This window comes from Eleutherodactylus coqui, chromosome 1, assembly GCF_035609145.1.
Source record: "Eleutherodactylus coqui strain aEleCoq1 chromosome 1, aEleCoq1.hap1, whole genome shotgun sequence".
In the NCBI taxonomy this organism is placed as follows: domain Eukaryota; kingdom Metazoa; phylum Chordata; class Amphibia; order Anura; family Eleutherodactylidae; genus Eleutherodactylus; species Eleutherodactylus coqui.
This window is the reverse complement of record NC_089837.1, coordinates 352291583-352305657: the sequence shown is the minus strand read 5'-3', so window position 1 is coordinate 352305657 and position 14075 is coordinate 352291583. Positions and strand designations below refer to the sequence as shown.

The 14075-nt window shown below is 48.1% G+C and overlaps 1 protein-coding gene across 2 annotated transcripts in view; it reads left to right on the top strand.

Annotated features, from left to right (window-relative positions):
- Nucleotides 1–14075, top strand: part of ZZEF1 (zinc finger ZZ-type and EF-hand domain containing 1) — a 145556-nt gene that overhangs the window by 102269 nt on the left and 29212 nt on the right. For both annotated transcript variants that reach the window (XM_066576965.1, XM_066576956.1), the window contains exons 43-44: nt 1754–1932; nt 4082–4201. In XM_066576965.1, the coding sequence (XP_066433062.1) occupies nt 1754–1932; nt 4082–4201 (299 nt within the window). The remainder of the gene's footprint in view (nt 1–1753; nt 1933–4081; nt 4202–14075) is intronic.

Here is a 14075-nt window from a genome sequence, read left to right as displayed (position 1 = left end):
CCAGCTGTCTCACAACCAGCTACAAACTGCCAGACTGAGTACTGCTGTATCCATAGCAACTGAGGCCGCGGGGGTTTGTGGGGAATGGAGTCCACCCGTAATCCCTCATTTAGTGCATAGGGATGAAGGACCTGTCATGACGTCACTGTCTTGTGATCAGGGGCAGAGTTCAGAGCCCTGGTGACTGACGGTGACCTCATCACATGTAACTCAGTCACTCCTCACTCACAGACAGGTGGTCATTAGTAGTTAGAAAAATGTTTAGAAGGTATAGGCATTAAGATTTATAAGCCTACCTGGAAATTCTGTGTAGTACCTATAAAAATTGTCAACCTTTTTCTCAAAAAGGTGCAAGGGAAATGAACATATTTGGATGTTCATAAAGTGCACATAAAAGCCAAGCTTGCATACTGCAGTTTTTAAAGCATCATTTGTAGCTAAAACAAAGACTACATCCAAAAATTAAAAAAACTAATGCAATATTGTCTGTACATCCCATGGGATCTAGTCCTGGTACTGGCTGCATTGGCACATTGAGGACATCCTGAACGGGGACACAAGTTTGCTAAACATTTTATTTTCACAGTCAAGTTACCTTAAAATGTGTTCACCTACGGTTACATATTAGGGAATTCCAACAATTAAAGGTATTATCTTACAGGCTTTGTACAGGCATAACCTCTATTCGACTCCACCATGCTCAAACTTAGTAGGTGCTTTCTTCAATGTACTTGATAACCCTTTCATGCATATTTTCTCATAGAACAGACTGGGTCATCCTATTTTCAGAACACATGGCTGTCCAAAAGTGACCTATGTCTCCTTCAGGCTTTTTTTTTTCATATAATTATTTCATTGGTGTTTATGGTGGTTTTCTATGCACAGTTGATGCGTATGGGATGTTTGCAGAGCAGATACAAGGCAATCTTTTCTGCGCATACTCACCCCCAATGCAGGGAAGACAGGAAAATGTGCATGCACGAACTGATTGCACAGGGAGAGCTAGTGCAAACATGGGAAAACAGTGGGGAGGAACAGCGCATGCTCAACCCACGCAGCTTTTTATATCAAAGCATCCTGTATTGGCTAAAAGCTGATTTACACGCAACGATTATCGCTCAAAATTCGTCCAAGCGACAGCTTTTGAGCAAAAGCCGCTGCATGTAAATGTGTGCCCATTGTGCACTTACTGTGCACTCTTCGTCCATTGCTGAGTTCAGCTCAACATAAATGCCATTGTCCCTGATAACAGGGACTGCATGCTCTCCGTGGGCAATGCTGATAGCTTTGTATGCATCCTGCTGCCCATGGCAGAACAAAGGTGGTGTATTTAGAGAAAAGACCACCCGCTGCTCTCCAAATACATGCGAAAGAAGCTAGTTGGCGACTAATGCGCTGTTTAACTCATTATACCTAATGCAAATTGATCACTCAAAACTGTCAGTTTCTGACAAATTTTGAGCAATCATCTTTGCATGTAAAGGGACCTTAAGGGGCTATGTGAAAATTGATTTACCCGCTCTGTTTTTTTTTGGTTTTTTTTTATGCTCCACTCCGAACAGCATACAGTATCTAATGTTAGGAAACTGCAAATAAAGCAAATTTCAAATATACCAATAAGTATTGGCACACATTTGGCTCACCAAAAATCTATGCATTAAATATTTTGGTCAGTGAGCAAGGAAATAAAAACTTGGGATTTAGTGGTTTTGTCTAAGTCTTCCTAATAATATTTGTCCATTTCTCACCCCAGTGAAAGATTATCAGCTGATGCATAACACTGATTGTGATGGGCAGTCCACTCAACGAAATCTTAAGAAATATCTTCAACATTTTGCCACTATTTCCTGCCAGCTACTCAGCTGTGCTGAGTCAGTTGAAGCTACTTGGGTCCTGTCACTGGCGCTAAAGGGATTATATAAAACTCTTAAGGTAAGTGCCCATTTGCACGGCCCAAGAATTGACCCGCTCTAACAAGCGCCAGTCGAAAAAGCATGTCAACCGGTGTTCATTCAGTGCCATTCACACATAGCAGATGATCAGCTTTATAAGGGGCAGTCAATTGATAATTTTGTTTATCCTCACACCTCTGTGGTCGACTGCATATCTCCCTATGTGCAGCCAGCCAGTAAGGGATTTTATGCTTGCACAAATGATCAAGTCAAGTGACAAGCAGGTGTTTGCTTGTTCTTCAGCCGATCACTTGCACATTCAGCTGGGCCGGTTTATGGGAGGGACAAACTTTTGCGTCAGATATCAGCCCATTTAAATACTGTGGATGACACTTTTTTTTGTCCAGCTAAAACAAACTGACTGACACAAAACCTAATGAACTCAAAAGTGTGACAGGTAATCGGGTAAAGGGTGCAGCAATATTAAAATGTTTTTGACAGAGCCCTTTAAACACGATTTGTTTCTGCCAGATTTCCATCCCTATGTAGCTTTTTTGCATAGAAGGGCACTTCACAGAGGCAGTAAGGTCCCAATTACTTAATTAAGCTCACTTTTAGGACCCAAAAATATAAATTCATAAAAATTAACTTTTAATAAATATTGCTTAAAAACCTTATGGACACACAAACAAACAAAAAAAAAAAAAAATCCACTATCCGGTAGGGAATGTGAAATTGTATCATACAGTAACACTTCAAGATCAGTATCGATCTTGGACGTTTTCTTTATTATGTCTTTTACGTCCAAAAGATAGCTCTTTTTTGGGGGGGGGTTTCTTGGTTTTAATGTTCCAAAAAACCTATGCATTTTTTCCGAACCTGAACATGATGTCGTAATCAGCCGGAATCTACATGCAACTCATATGGTCCAATGTATAATAGACATGAGATGTTTTTATGTACAGAATAGACCTTGTAATTGCCCAGATGTTTTTATGTACAAAATAGACCTTGTAATTGCCCTAAATAGGGTTTTTCTGCAGTCAGGCAAATTCTCAGCCTAGTGAAGGGTTGTAAGGTTTCCCCCCCCTATCAGGATCAGATAAAGCAGAATGAAATCATAAAATAAATAGAACAAGCGGCAGCATGACAGTCCTGGTGGTGGACTGCCAGCATGGTGGGAGCTATTCTATTGATAGCTTTTGAGTATATCAAAACTCACCTACTAAAAGGATCTAATAGACAGCGATGTATTACCTGGGGAACCTTTTTTTAGTGCGCAGACTATCTGGGTATTGACCAAGACATCACTCTAAGTGATAACTGGGCACTGTTCCTCTAGGAAATATTATTAGGCTATTAAGTACCGCATATCAGCTTAAGAGGTATTATTGCAGCGATCACTCCTCATAGTGGGGTGCTAATTCAATACAGTACCTTACCTATACTTACTCATTGCCTCTAATGGATTATAGTCCTAATCTATAAACAATTTTCTATACTCAGTTGATGACTGATAACCCTTTCTCCAGGGAATCATCCCAGGAGATACTTGAGCCCCTGAGGAGCCCGCGTAGGGAAATTACAAGGTCTATTTTGTACATAAAAACATCTGGGCAATTACAAGGTCTATTCTGTACATAAAAACATCTCATGTCTATTATACATTGGACTATATGAGTTGCATGTAGATTCCGGCTGATTACGACATCATGTTCAGGTTCGGAAAAAATGCATAGGTTTTTTGGAACATTAAAACCAAGAAACCCCCCCAAAAAAAGAGCTATCTTTTGGACGTAAAAGACATAATAAAGAAAACGTCCAAGATCGATACTGATCTTGAAGTGTTACTGTATGATACAATTTCACATTCCCTACCGGATAGTGGATTTTTTTTTTTTTTTGTTTGTTTGTGTGTCCATAAGGTTTTTAAGCAATATTTATTAAAAGTTAATTTTTATGAATTTATATTTTTGGGTCCTAAAAGTGAGCTTTGCATAGAAGGGGGAACAAAATTCTTTAAAAGACCTGTGTTAGTGGCATAGTTGAAATGGTATGTTTTAGTTCTATGTATACTTAGTTTACAGTAATTGTTCTTAAACTGCACAACTCTATATGTAATAAGACAGTTAATATATACAGTTACATTCATCTACTTAATGACTCCTTTTTACTTTTTAATTTTGTAGAATCACGATTTTGAAGAAATCCAGTCTGTATTCATTCAGTCTGGACTATTAAAGCTATTGGTGAGAAAATGTAGTAAAGGAACTGGTTTCAGTAAAACGTGGCTTCTTCGTGATCTGGAGGTATTACCAGTTCCATACTCATGAAATACTTCACTGTTAATGCGATATGCATATGCTACATCTAAGTACATGTAACCTCTTTTTTCTGACGGTCATAACTGTAAGAACTGCTTCATAATTCCCCCCCCCCCCCTTAAAGAGTTGTCTCATCTGGACAGAGAAATTCCCATTTATGACATCCATGTACCCTACTTCAGCCTTTGGGTAGTGTTTGTCCAGATAAGCTGCCCATACTCTTTACCTTCCTGTTGGCTGAAAAGCTTTCATCTGACGGCAATTTCCTCTTATTTGTCCTATAACCCTACTTGCATGCTTAGCCAGTCAGACATGTTTATTGCCATATGGACAGGGACATAAATGGTTGCCAAATGTTCAGGTTCTGATTATCTCACTTGGCGGCTGCACGGGATGCAGAAGAGGGTCCAGAGCGGCAGATGAAAGGTACAGGTTGCAGCTACTTGGCTGTATCTTCTAGATTTTAGCATTTTCAGAATTTACATTTTGTGCCCGGGAAAACCCCTCTTAAGGGCCTTTAACACAGACAGTTCGGGCAAAAACATTCATCAGGCCATGTGAAGGTACCTTCTTGTCCCCCATACTGTCTGAATCGGCCTGTGAAGGTCACACAGACAAGTACCAATCTCAGTACATAACCCAGATGATGACATGTAAAATCATCCTTATTTAGTATTAATCAAGCTACGCAGTTTTTAATCAAGACATAGTTCAATCCAAATCAAATGCACTTTGTCAAAAAAATCAAGCACCTAGGAGTTGTCTAAGGGAGACATGTAAATGATTGGAATAGTGGCGTATTTAGATTGCCACCTGAGGCCCTAAAAGTTGTGTGTAGTAGACCTCTTTTTCTTGTGTAGGGCTACTAGATGCCTTTACAGCACAATCAAAGAGATTTCATCCAGTTACCAGAGTTTGAGTGGGGGTGCAGTATTGGAATGCAAGAAGGTGAATGCCTGCCTCCTGGGCCGTTCTGACCAGACTGTTAGAAGATGTTGGGACCAGTGGATGCATGGGGGCACGCACACAAGGAGACCAGCTCAGGATGCCCTCAATAGACCACCAGTAGAGAAGATCGCCTGATAAGCATAAGCAGCTCAAATCATTGTCCAGCATCCAGAGACAGGTGGCACCATCATTACAAGCCCGTGTGTCAGTCAGAACCATTTCCAGGCGCTTGGCTGAAGGACATTTGGTCTCACGGTGCCCATTACATGTACTGCCTTTAACACGCACCATGGACTCCATTTGCAGCGGTGTCTTGAATGGTGAAACTGGACTGCTACAGAGTAGGACTGGGTTGTCTACAGCAACAAATTCAGGTTTAGTTTGGGCACTGACGATGACCGTATTCATGTCTGAAGATGTAGAGGTCAGTGCCTCAATCCTTCCTTTTGCTGTGGAGTGGCACTCGGACCCCACTGCTGACTGCCTGGAGGGCCATCACATGCAACAGTCGGTCCCCCCTAGTGGTGGTACAAGGGACCATGACAACTCAGCGATATGTTCAGGACATCCTGCAGCCACATGTGTTCCTCTCATGGCGGCTTCCAAGAGGGATTTCCCAGCAGGATAATGCTCGGCCGCATACAAGGGGGTCACAGGAATGCCTCCACAACATTGTCCCACTTCCATGGTCGCCACATTTCTAATAGAATATGTATGAGACCATGCCAGACCATGAACATCAGCATAAGTTGTATGTATGTATATGTATATATGTATATGTATATATATATATATATATATATATATATATATTAGTGAATCATAAAAATAACTAACACAGCATCATTATATGATCAATATAGATACTCTGATATAATTTAAACAGCGTTATCTAGATTAACACTGAAACTCTGGCAGGGACAGCCCTGTTGGACATGACCAGAGCTGCTACTAGGAGAATAGTGTGATCATTTGTATTTGACCTGCTCTGTAATCTATTATAATATCCTAGACAGAACATTGGTCCGTAGACCTGACATCACATATTGGATACTTTCAATATTATTAAAAAGAAGGTACCTACATAAACACAAACATTCCCCAATTTCGTGCCAACCAGCTCTGCTAGATAGGCCTTCAGACCTCTCAAAATAATGCAGATATCGTTGACTGGATAACTACAAATCAGTATACATAAACTGGTATCGTTATATCTGTATTCAGTTTATCTGTCAATATATCTGCCTATCGGCCCAAATCTAGGGCTCCTGTTTGATATTACTATAGATCTAATCTGGTGTCCACATTACACCAGACACATATATTCGTTGTTTGTTTATTTGTTTATTTAGTAGGTTCCTTGAGGACTATTTTCTCGTCCGTATCATTGGGGGCCACAGCCTAGACCATGGGATATAGCCACTGCCCTAGGAGGCGACACTAAGCAAAAAAAGTGTTAGCTCCTCCCCGCTGGCTATATCCCCCCTGCAGGCACTCAGCTAATTAGTCTTTAGCTTAGTGTCTGCTAGGAGGCAGACGTAGGAAAAGCTATTCGCGGGAATCCGGGGAGTCGGGGCTTTTCCCTGGCTTTACTGGCCTCCCGGGGGAGACGCAGGCAGGGGGTGTCTCCACCACTACTGCGGCGTCTCACCCAGAGAAGAAAAAGGGGCCCGACCATGCAATGCGCATCTGAGTCGGTTACCCGCCAGCCATAGGGCTCCCCCTCCCTGGAGTAGCGCACTGTCTGACGGTGACGCGTAGGGGGAAGCACTGCTGGAGCTGTCGACGTGTGGACAGGCTGTGGCCCCCAGAACAATACCCTGTTTGGGACTAAGCGAGGGCAGCATTCCACCTGGGACCTCACATGAGAGCACCAGAAAATAATCACTCGGGACTCCCTCCTCGCAGCGGCGGCAGCGGAACAAGACGCAGGTTACCTGGGATACGCGGCATCACAACTCTCGGACGGCAGAGAAGCAGCAGCGGCGGCAGTTTCTCCCTTGGCAGGGATAGAAGCGGAGCGGGGCAGGGCAGGGCAGGACGCCGGGGCGCCGGCCGGCAAGCCACTTCCGGGCGCGGCGCTCCGGGGGGCGGAGCGCCGTCGTCACGGCCGGAAGACGTCACTTCCGGGTCACGGGGACGCTTCCCGGCCAGGCCACGCCCCCTCCGAGCGCGGCAAGCTTAAAAAGGGCAGCCAGGAAAAAGAATGGCCGCTCTCTGCAGCACAGCGTGTCAGCTTGCCTACACGCACGCCGGAGCCTGGCACTGTGCAGCTCCCCGAGCCCGCAGCAGCAGCCCTCCTGAGCAGCAGCCCTCCTGAGCAGCAGCCCTCCTGAGCAGCAGCCCTCCTGAGCAGCAGCCCTCCTGAGCAGCAGCCCTCCTGAGCAGCAGCCCTCCTGAGCAGCAGCCCTCCTGAGCAGCAGCCCGCCTGAGCAGCAGCCCGCCTGAGCAGCAGCCCGCCTGAGGGGCAGCAGCGCTTCTGAGCGGCAGCCATCCAGCCATCCGGCTCTGCAGTGTCCCTCTGCTGTGGAGAAGCATCCGGACAGCAGCAGCACCTCCTGTCTCGGGCACCAGCAGCAGTGACAACGCCGCAGCAAGTCCCTGCCACAACGCCTGCCGGGTCACCAACGCTACGAGGTCGTGTGTGTGTACCCGCGTCGACTCCCGACAACATTCAAACGTCAGGACCAGAGGCTCCAGCTGGACCGGGGGAACCGCACAAACAGCTGCCAGACCGGGTAAGCCTTGCCCAAGGCGGCACTTTGCGGTGTTCTCCCCTCGCCCTCCCCTCCCCCCCCCTGCAGGCATTCCTGTAAACGGTACCCACCAGTTGCAAATTGTGTTGTGTTACCATGTCTGACCCCAGATCAGAGGGTTCCAGCCCGGCCAAGGGGAGGGTGAAGCACTACGCTTGCTCTACATGCAGCGTTAAATTTGCGTACGGTCAAACCGACCCCCGCTGCGCGGGATGCACCACGGCACGCGCTCCCCCAGGGACTCCGGTGCCCCCCGCCGCCCCTGTGGAGCCAGGGCCCGAGCCCCAATGGGCAAGGTCCCTGGCTGCTGCCGTTTCCGGCCTGGCCTCATCCTCTGCGGCAATTTTACGCCGGTTAGAGCTTAGCTCCGACGCGTCCTCCTCGGAATACGCACAAGGGAGGACACGCAAGAGGAGGAGGTCCCGCAGTAGCGAGGACTCCCCCCGGAGGTCACGGCGCACCAGGAGGTCAGGTAGGTCCCCCAGGTCCAGGCGGTCCGGGGACTCTCGCGGCTCCCACGGCTCCAGAGAATCTGTGCATACGTATCATAGATCACGGCACTCGTCGCGATCCCGATATTCTACAAGACAGGCCCGGGCTCACCATGAGTCCCCACGAGCGTCGTGCTCTCGGGCATCCCATGACACGGCACAAACGGCAGGTGAGGGCAGTGGGTCGGAAGACTACGACCGCTCTGATGACTCGTCAATGTCTGAACTAGACGAAGAGCAAGTGTCACGCCTAGCCAGCCTAATGGACAGCCTGGTGATATCCGTAAGGGAAACCCTCCAGGTTACGGAAGAAACAGTAGAAACGGCCCCGTCCACGGTGTCGTTTAGACGACAGAGGAAATCACGACAGGTCTTTCCGGACCACCCGGATTTCTCGGAAGCCCTTAACAAGGAGTGGCAGAACCCGGATAAAAAATTCAGGCAACCCGGGAAGACTTGGGAAATTACTTACCCGTTCCCAGGGGGCTTGAAAAAGAGTTGGGCGGTACCTCCAGTAGTCGACCCACCCGTGTCACGACTAGCTAGGAGCACAGCATTGCCAACAGCCGAAGTAGCGACGCTAGCGAACCCGCAAGACAGGAAGCTGGACACCTTGGCAAAAACAGTGTTTCAAGCCACAGGCACAGCCTTGCAACCGATATTTGCGGCTGCATGGGTCAGTAAGGCGTCCACAGCCTGGGCCAAACAATTACGGAAAGACATCATAGCAGGCGCTCCACCAAGCGAGTTGCTCGAGCTGACAGATAATATCATACAGGCAAATAAGTTTGTATGCACAGCTCAGCTTGACGCAGCCAAATTTGTGGCCCGGGCGTCCGCCGCATCGGTAGCGACAAGGAGAACACTCTGGCTGAAGAGCTGGTCAGCGGATACAGCGTCCAAAATAGCGCTAACGAAATTGCCGTTTGAAGGAGACAGGCTATTCGGCCCCAAACTGGATGTCATGATAAAGGATGCCACAGGCGGCAAGAGCACGTCACTACCGCAAATGGCGGCAAGGAAGGAGAAGGCCCCATTAAGAAAGAAGTCGTTCTTTAGGCCCTTTCGGCGCTTTCCATCCCGCCCAGGGGCGGGGCAGTGGTCCCACTCTACGAGAACCCCTGCAGAGTCAAAGAGGGGCCCCTCATTTAAAACAAAACAGACGTGGCGACCACGACCCGGAACATCGAAAATGGCGGGACCAAAAAAGTGGCATGAGGCACTGCCCCCACCCAGTGTCACCAGGGTGGGGGGCAGACTCTCCCAATTTTGGGAGACATGGGGGAGGCGCGTGAACGACAAGTGGGTACAGGAGATTGTGACATCCGGGTACTCAATCGAATTCACAACCCTCCCACGGAATTTTTTCTGCAAGTCCAGAGTGCCGTCCTCTCCGGAAGGGGTAGCCAACTTACAACAAGCAGTACAGAACCTACTAGCACAAGGGGTTGTGAAACCAGTGCCAGGAGCCCAGGAGAGGCAGGGGTTCTACTCGAACCTTTTCCTAGTACCCAAAAAGGATGGCAGAGTGAGACCGGTCCTGGACTTAAGGAGATTGAATCGATTCGTCAGGACAAAACATTTCCGGATGGAGTCAGTCAAGTCCGTGATAACATCCATGCAGCCGGGGGAATTTCTGTCCTCGATAGATATCAAGGACGCCTACCTTCATATCCCAATCCGGGAAACACATCAGAAATTCCTCCGCTTCGAAACACAGGGAAGGCACTTTCAGTTTACGGCGCTGCCATTCGGCCTGTCTACGTCACCAAGAGTTTTCACGAAGGTACTAGCAGCAGTGATGGCGCTAGTTCATGCGGAAGGTATAGAAGCTATTCCATACCTAGACGACATACTAATAAAAGCACCATCGTTGGACGACAACGTCAGGAGCCTGAACGTCACGATAAAAACCCTACAAGAATTCGGCTGGATAGTGAACCACGAAAAGTCATGCCTAAAACCAACACAACGTTTGCAATTTCTGGGCATGATATTCGACACCAGCCTCCACCGGATCCGGCTACCTCAAGCAAAGGCACACAAGCTCCGGCAGGGCGTCCGGTCCCTAAGGCAGGGGAAACCACTGACCATCAGATACTGCATGGCTATCCTGGGCCAGATGGTGGCAGCATTCGAGGCAATCCCCTTCGCTCAGTTCCGATCAAGGATGTTACAACACCTGATACTGTCACGCTGGGATGGGTCCCGGCTGACCCTGGAACGGCAGATCCAGATAACCCCTCAGGTCCGAGGGTCACTGAAATGGTGGCTGAAACCTGGCAGACTGCAGGCAGGGCGACCGTTGGGCCCCAGGCAATGGACAGTAGTGACGACGGACGCCAGCCTTTCGGGTTGGGGCGGAACACTGAGGGACCAATCGGTTCAGGGAGAGTGGTCACAAAGAGAGGCAAGGCTTCACATAAACATTCTAGAACTGCGAGCTATCTACCGGACGCTCCAACACTTCGGGCCCAGTCTCAAGAGAAAAAGCGTACGCATTCAGACGGACAACACCACAGCGGTGGCCTATATCAACCGGCAAGGTGGGACACGGAGCTCGTCGGTAATGAGCGAGGTGGCAGCCATACTGACATGGGCAGAGAGGCATCTAAGCTCAATATCCGCGGTGTACATCCCCGGAGTAGAAAACTGGATGGCGGATTACCTAAGCCGGGAAAGGATAGATCCCGGCGAATGGGGCCTGCATCCAGAAATTTTTCAGACGATATGCCGGAAATGGGGCACACCAGATGTGGACCTCATGGCGTCACGGTTGAACTGCAAGATACACCCATTTGTGTCCCGAGCCCGGGACCCACAGGCAGCGGCAACCGATGCCCTGACAATTCCGTGGAGGGAGTACAAACTCCTATACGTATTCCCGCCAATCCCGCTCATACCGAGGATCCTGGGAAAAATCAAGCAGGAAGGGCGACCGGCGATATTGGTAGCACCAAATTGGCCAAGAAGGAGCTGGTACGCGGCCATCATAGAAATGCTGTACGACACACCGTGGCACCTTCCGGAGCAAAGAGACCTGCTATCCCAGGGGCCTTTTGTTCACCCGGATTCCAGGTCTCTACATTTGACGGCCTGGCCGTTGAGACTGAGGTATTGAGAAGGAAGGGTTATGCGGAGAATGTCATCCAGACAATGATACGAGCCAGGAAAGCAGCCTCATCAGCAATCTACTATAGAGTCTGGAAGCGCTTCTTCATCTGGTGCGAGGAGAGGCGTTTACAACCAATGCAATTTTCGGTGTCCAGGATTCTTGCATTCCTACAATCAGGCCTTGAAGTAGGATTAAGGGTAGGGTCGCTGAGGGGCCAGGTATCAGCACTAACGGTACTGTTCCAAAGACCAATTGCAAACAGGATGGCAGTACGGACTTTCCTGCAAGGAGTTGCCCATACAACACCCCCGTTTAAGCCTCCGGTCCAAACTTGGGAGCTCAATCTCGTGTTAGACACTATTACGGTCCAGCCGTTTGAGCCGCTCAAGGAAATCCCGATGCGGTTACTAACCTGGAAGGTGGCATTCCTCGTCGCCATCACATCGATCCGAAGGGTCTCGGAACTAGCGGCACTGTCTATACAAACACCATATATGGCCTTTCACCAGGACAAAGTGGTACTAAGACCATCACCCGAGTTTTTACCAAAAGTAGTCTCTCAGTTTCATATTAATGAGGAAATCGTTTTGCCCTCCTTTTGTCCAAATCCAGTACACAAAAAGGAAAAACTGCTACACCACCTGAACGTAGTAAGGGCGCTGAGAACCTATGTGAAGAGAACAAGGGATTTCCGCAAGACCAACTCCCTCTTCGTTATTCCGGAGGGGACTCGAAGGGGCCTAGCAGCCTCAAAAGTCACCCTATCAAAATGGATAAGGTCCCTGATAACGGAAGCATATCGAGCCTCGGGACGCTCGCCACCATTTCGGGTTACGGCCCACTCCACACGGGCGGTGGGGGCCTCCTGGGCAGTCCGTCATGGAGCCTCAGCCCTCCAGGTGTGCAAGGCAGCCACCTGGACGTCCGTGCATACATTTTCGAAATTTTATAGAGTCCATATAGCCGCATCATCCGATGCCGCTCTTGGACGGAAAATCCTGCAGGCGGCAGTCGTTTGACCGCACGTGCAGTGCCCACCCAGTATATGTTTTTTTCGGGACTGCTTGTGAACGTCCCATGGTCTAGGCTGTGGCCCCCAATGATACGGACGAGAAACAGATATTTTTGGTATAACTTACCGTAAAATTTCTTTCTCGTCACGTTCATTGGGGGCCACAGCACCCACCCCTTATTATTTAGGCGGTTGCTGGAACTCTCTGTTCTTCGGTCATTTTTTTGGTGGCAAAGAATTACGCCAGATTTATGTTTGGTATGTATATAACACAATATGTATAAATGTACTCCCACTGGCTACCTACTGCTTGCAAACAGACTAATTAGCTGAGTGCCTGCAGGGGGGATATAGCCAGCGGGGAGGAGCTAACACTTTTTTTGCTTAGTGTCGCCTCCTAGGGCAGTGGCTATATCCCATGGTCTAGGCTGTGGCCCCCAATGAACGTGACGAGAAAGAAATTTTACAGTAAGTTATACCAAAATATCTGTTTTAACACATTATAATAATTAGGCTGGGTTCACATGGGGGGATTTGCCGCGGAAATTCCATACGGAATTTCGCCGCGGCCAGTCCGCCTGCGGCCGCTAATCGCAGAATTAGCCAGTCGAGTGGACGAGATTTCTCGTCCACACAGGACGGCAAAGCCGGCAGAAACGGGCACTGTGGCGCGGATTTGCCGGCCGCAGCATGCTCATTCTTTTTCGTCCTCCACTGCGGCCTCGCTCTCCTCTATGGGAGCGCCGGCTGCAGCGGAAGAGCGAGCGGCCGTGCCGCTTCAAAACCGCCGCGGGTTTTGAAGCAGCGCTTCTGCCGGCGGAAGTCTCACGGTTTTTCGCTGCGGCCAAACCGCGAGATTTCCGCCAGGATTCTGCCCCGTGTGAACCCAGGCTAAAAGTAAAATTTTGATATGGTGCTGAAATCATGAAATACTTTACTTGCTACCATGTTTTAGCTAAGGTTTGCTAATGGATTTGTCTTCTCTGATGTGGCGTTTGCTACCTACATTGTAAAAAGTACTGCTGACTGCTTCCGTGTTCTTGCAGTTCCTGACGATTGCCTTAGTTTTTTGTTGGGTAATCTGTTTAAATATCTGTGGGCTGCTACAGGTACCAGTCACAATTTGACATTTCGCCTATTGTAAATTTCCCTATATGTGCATTCCAGTTTCTTTTTAGATTGCATATTATGCAGTGTGTAGTATATGGTCTACAATTCAGATCACCAGCACAGACTTGGGGTCATTTTACATGAAGCAGTTAATCATTAGAACAAGTGAGCGAGTTGTTTTGCTGTCAAATGACAAACCATTTACACTCATAGATAACATTTTTTGTCATTTTCTCATTGAGCTTGTTCAGTCCATCTATTGGGAGTCGGGAAATGCCTGGGAATGGTTTGTGAACGATGCCTTTTCCTTGCAGTGACTGGCAAACTACAAACTATTATTTTTATGCATGCACAAAATGAATGACAAACGATAAGTGAATGAAATATTATTCATCGTTCAGGCCTTGGTCATGTTTACACTGACTCA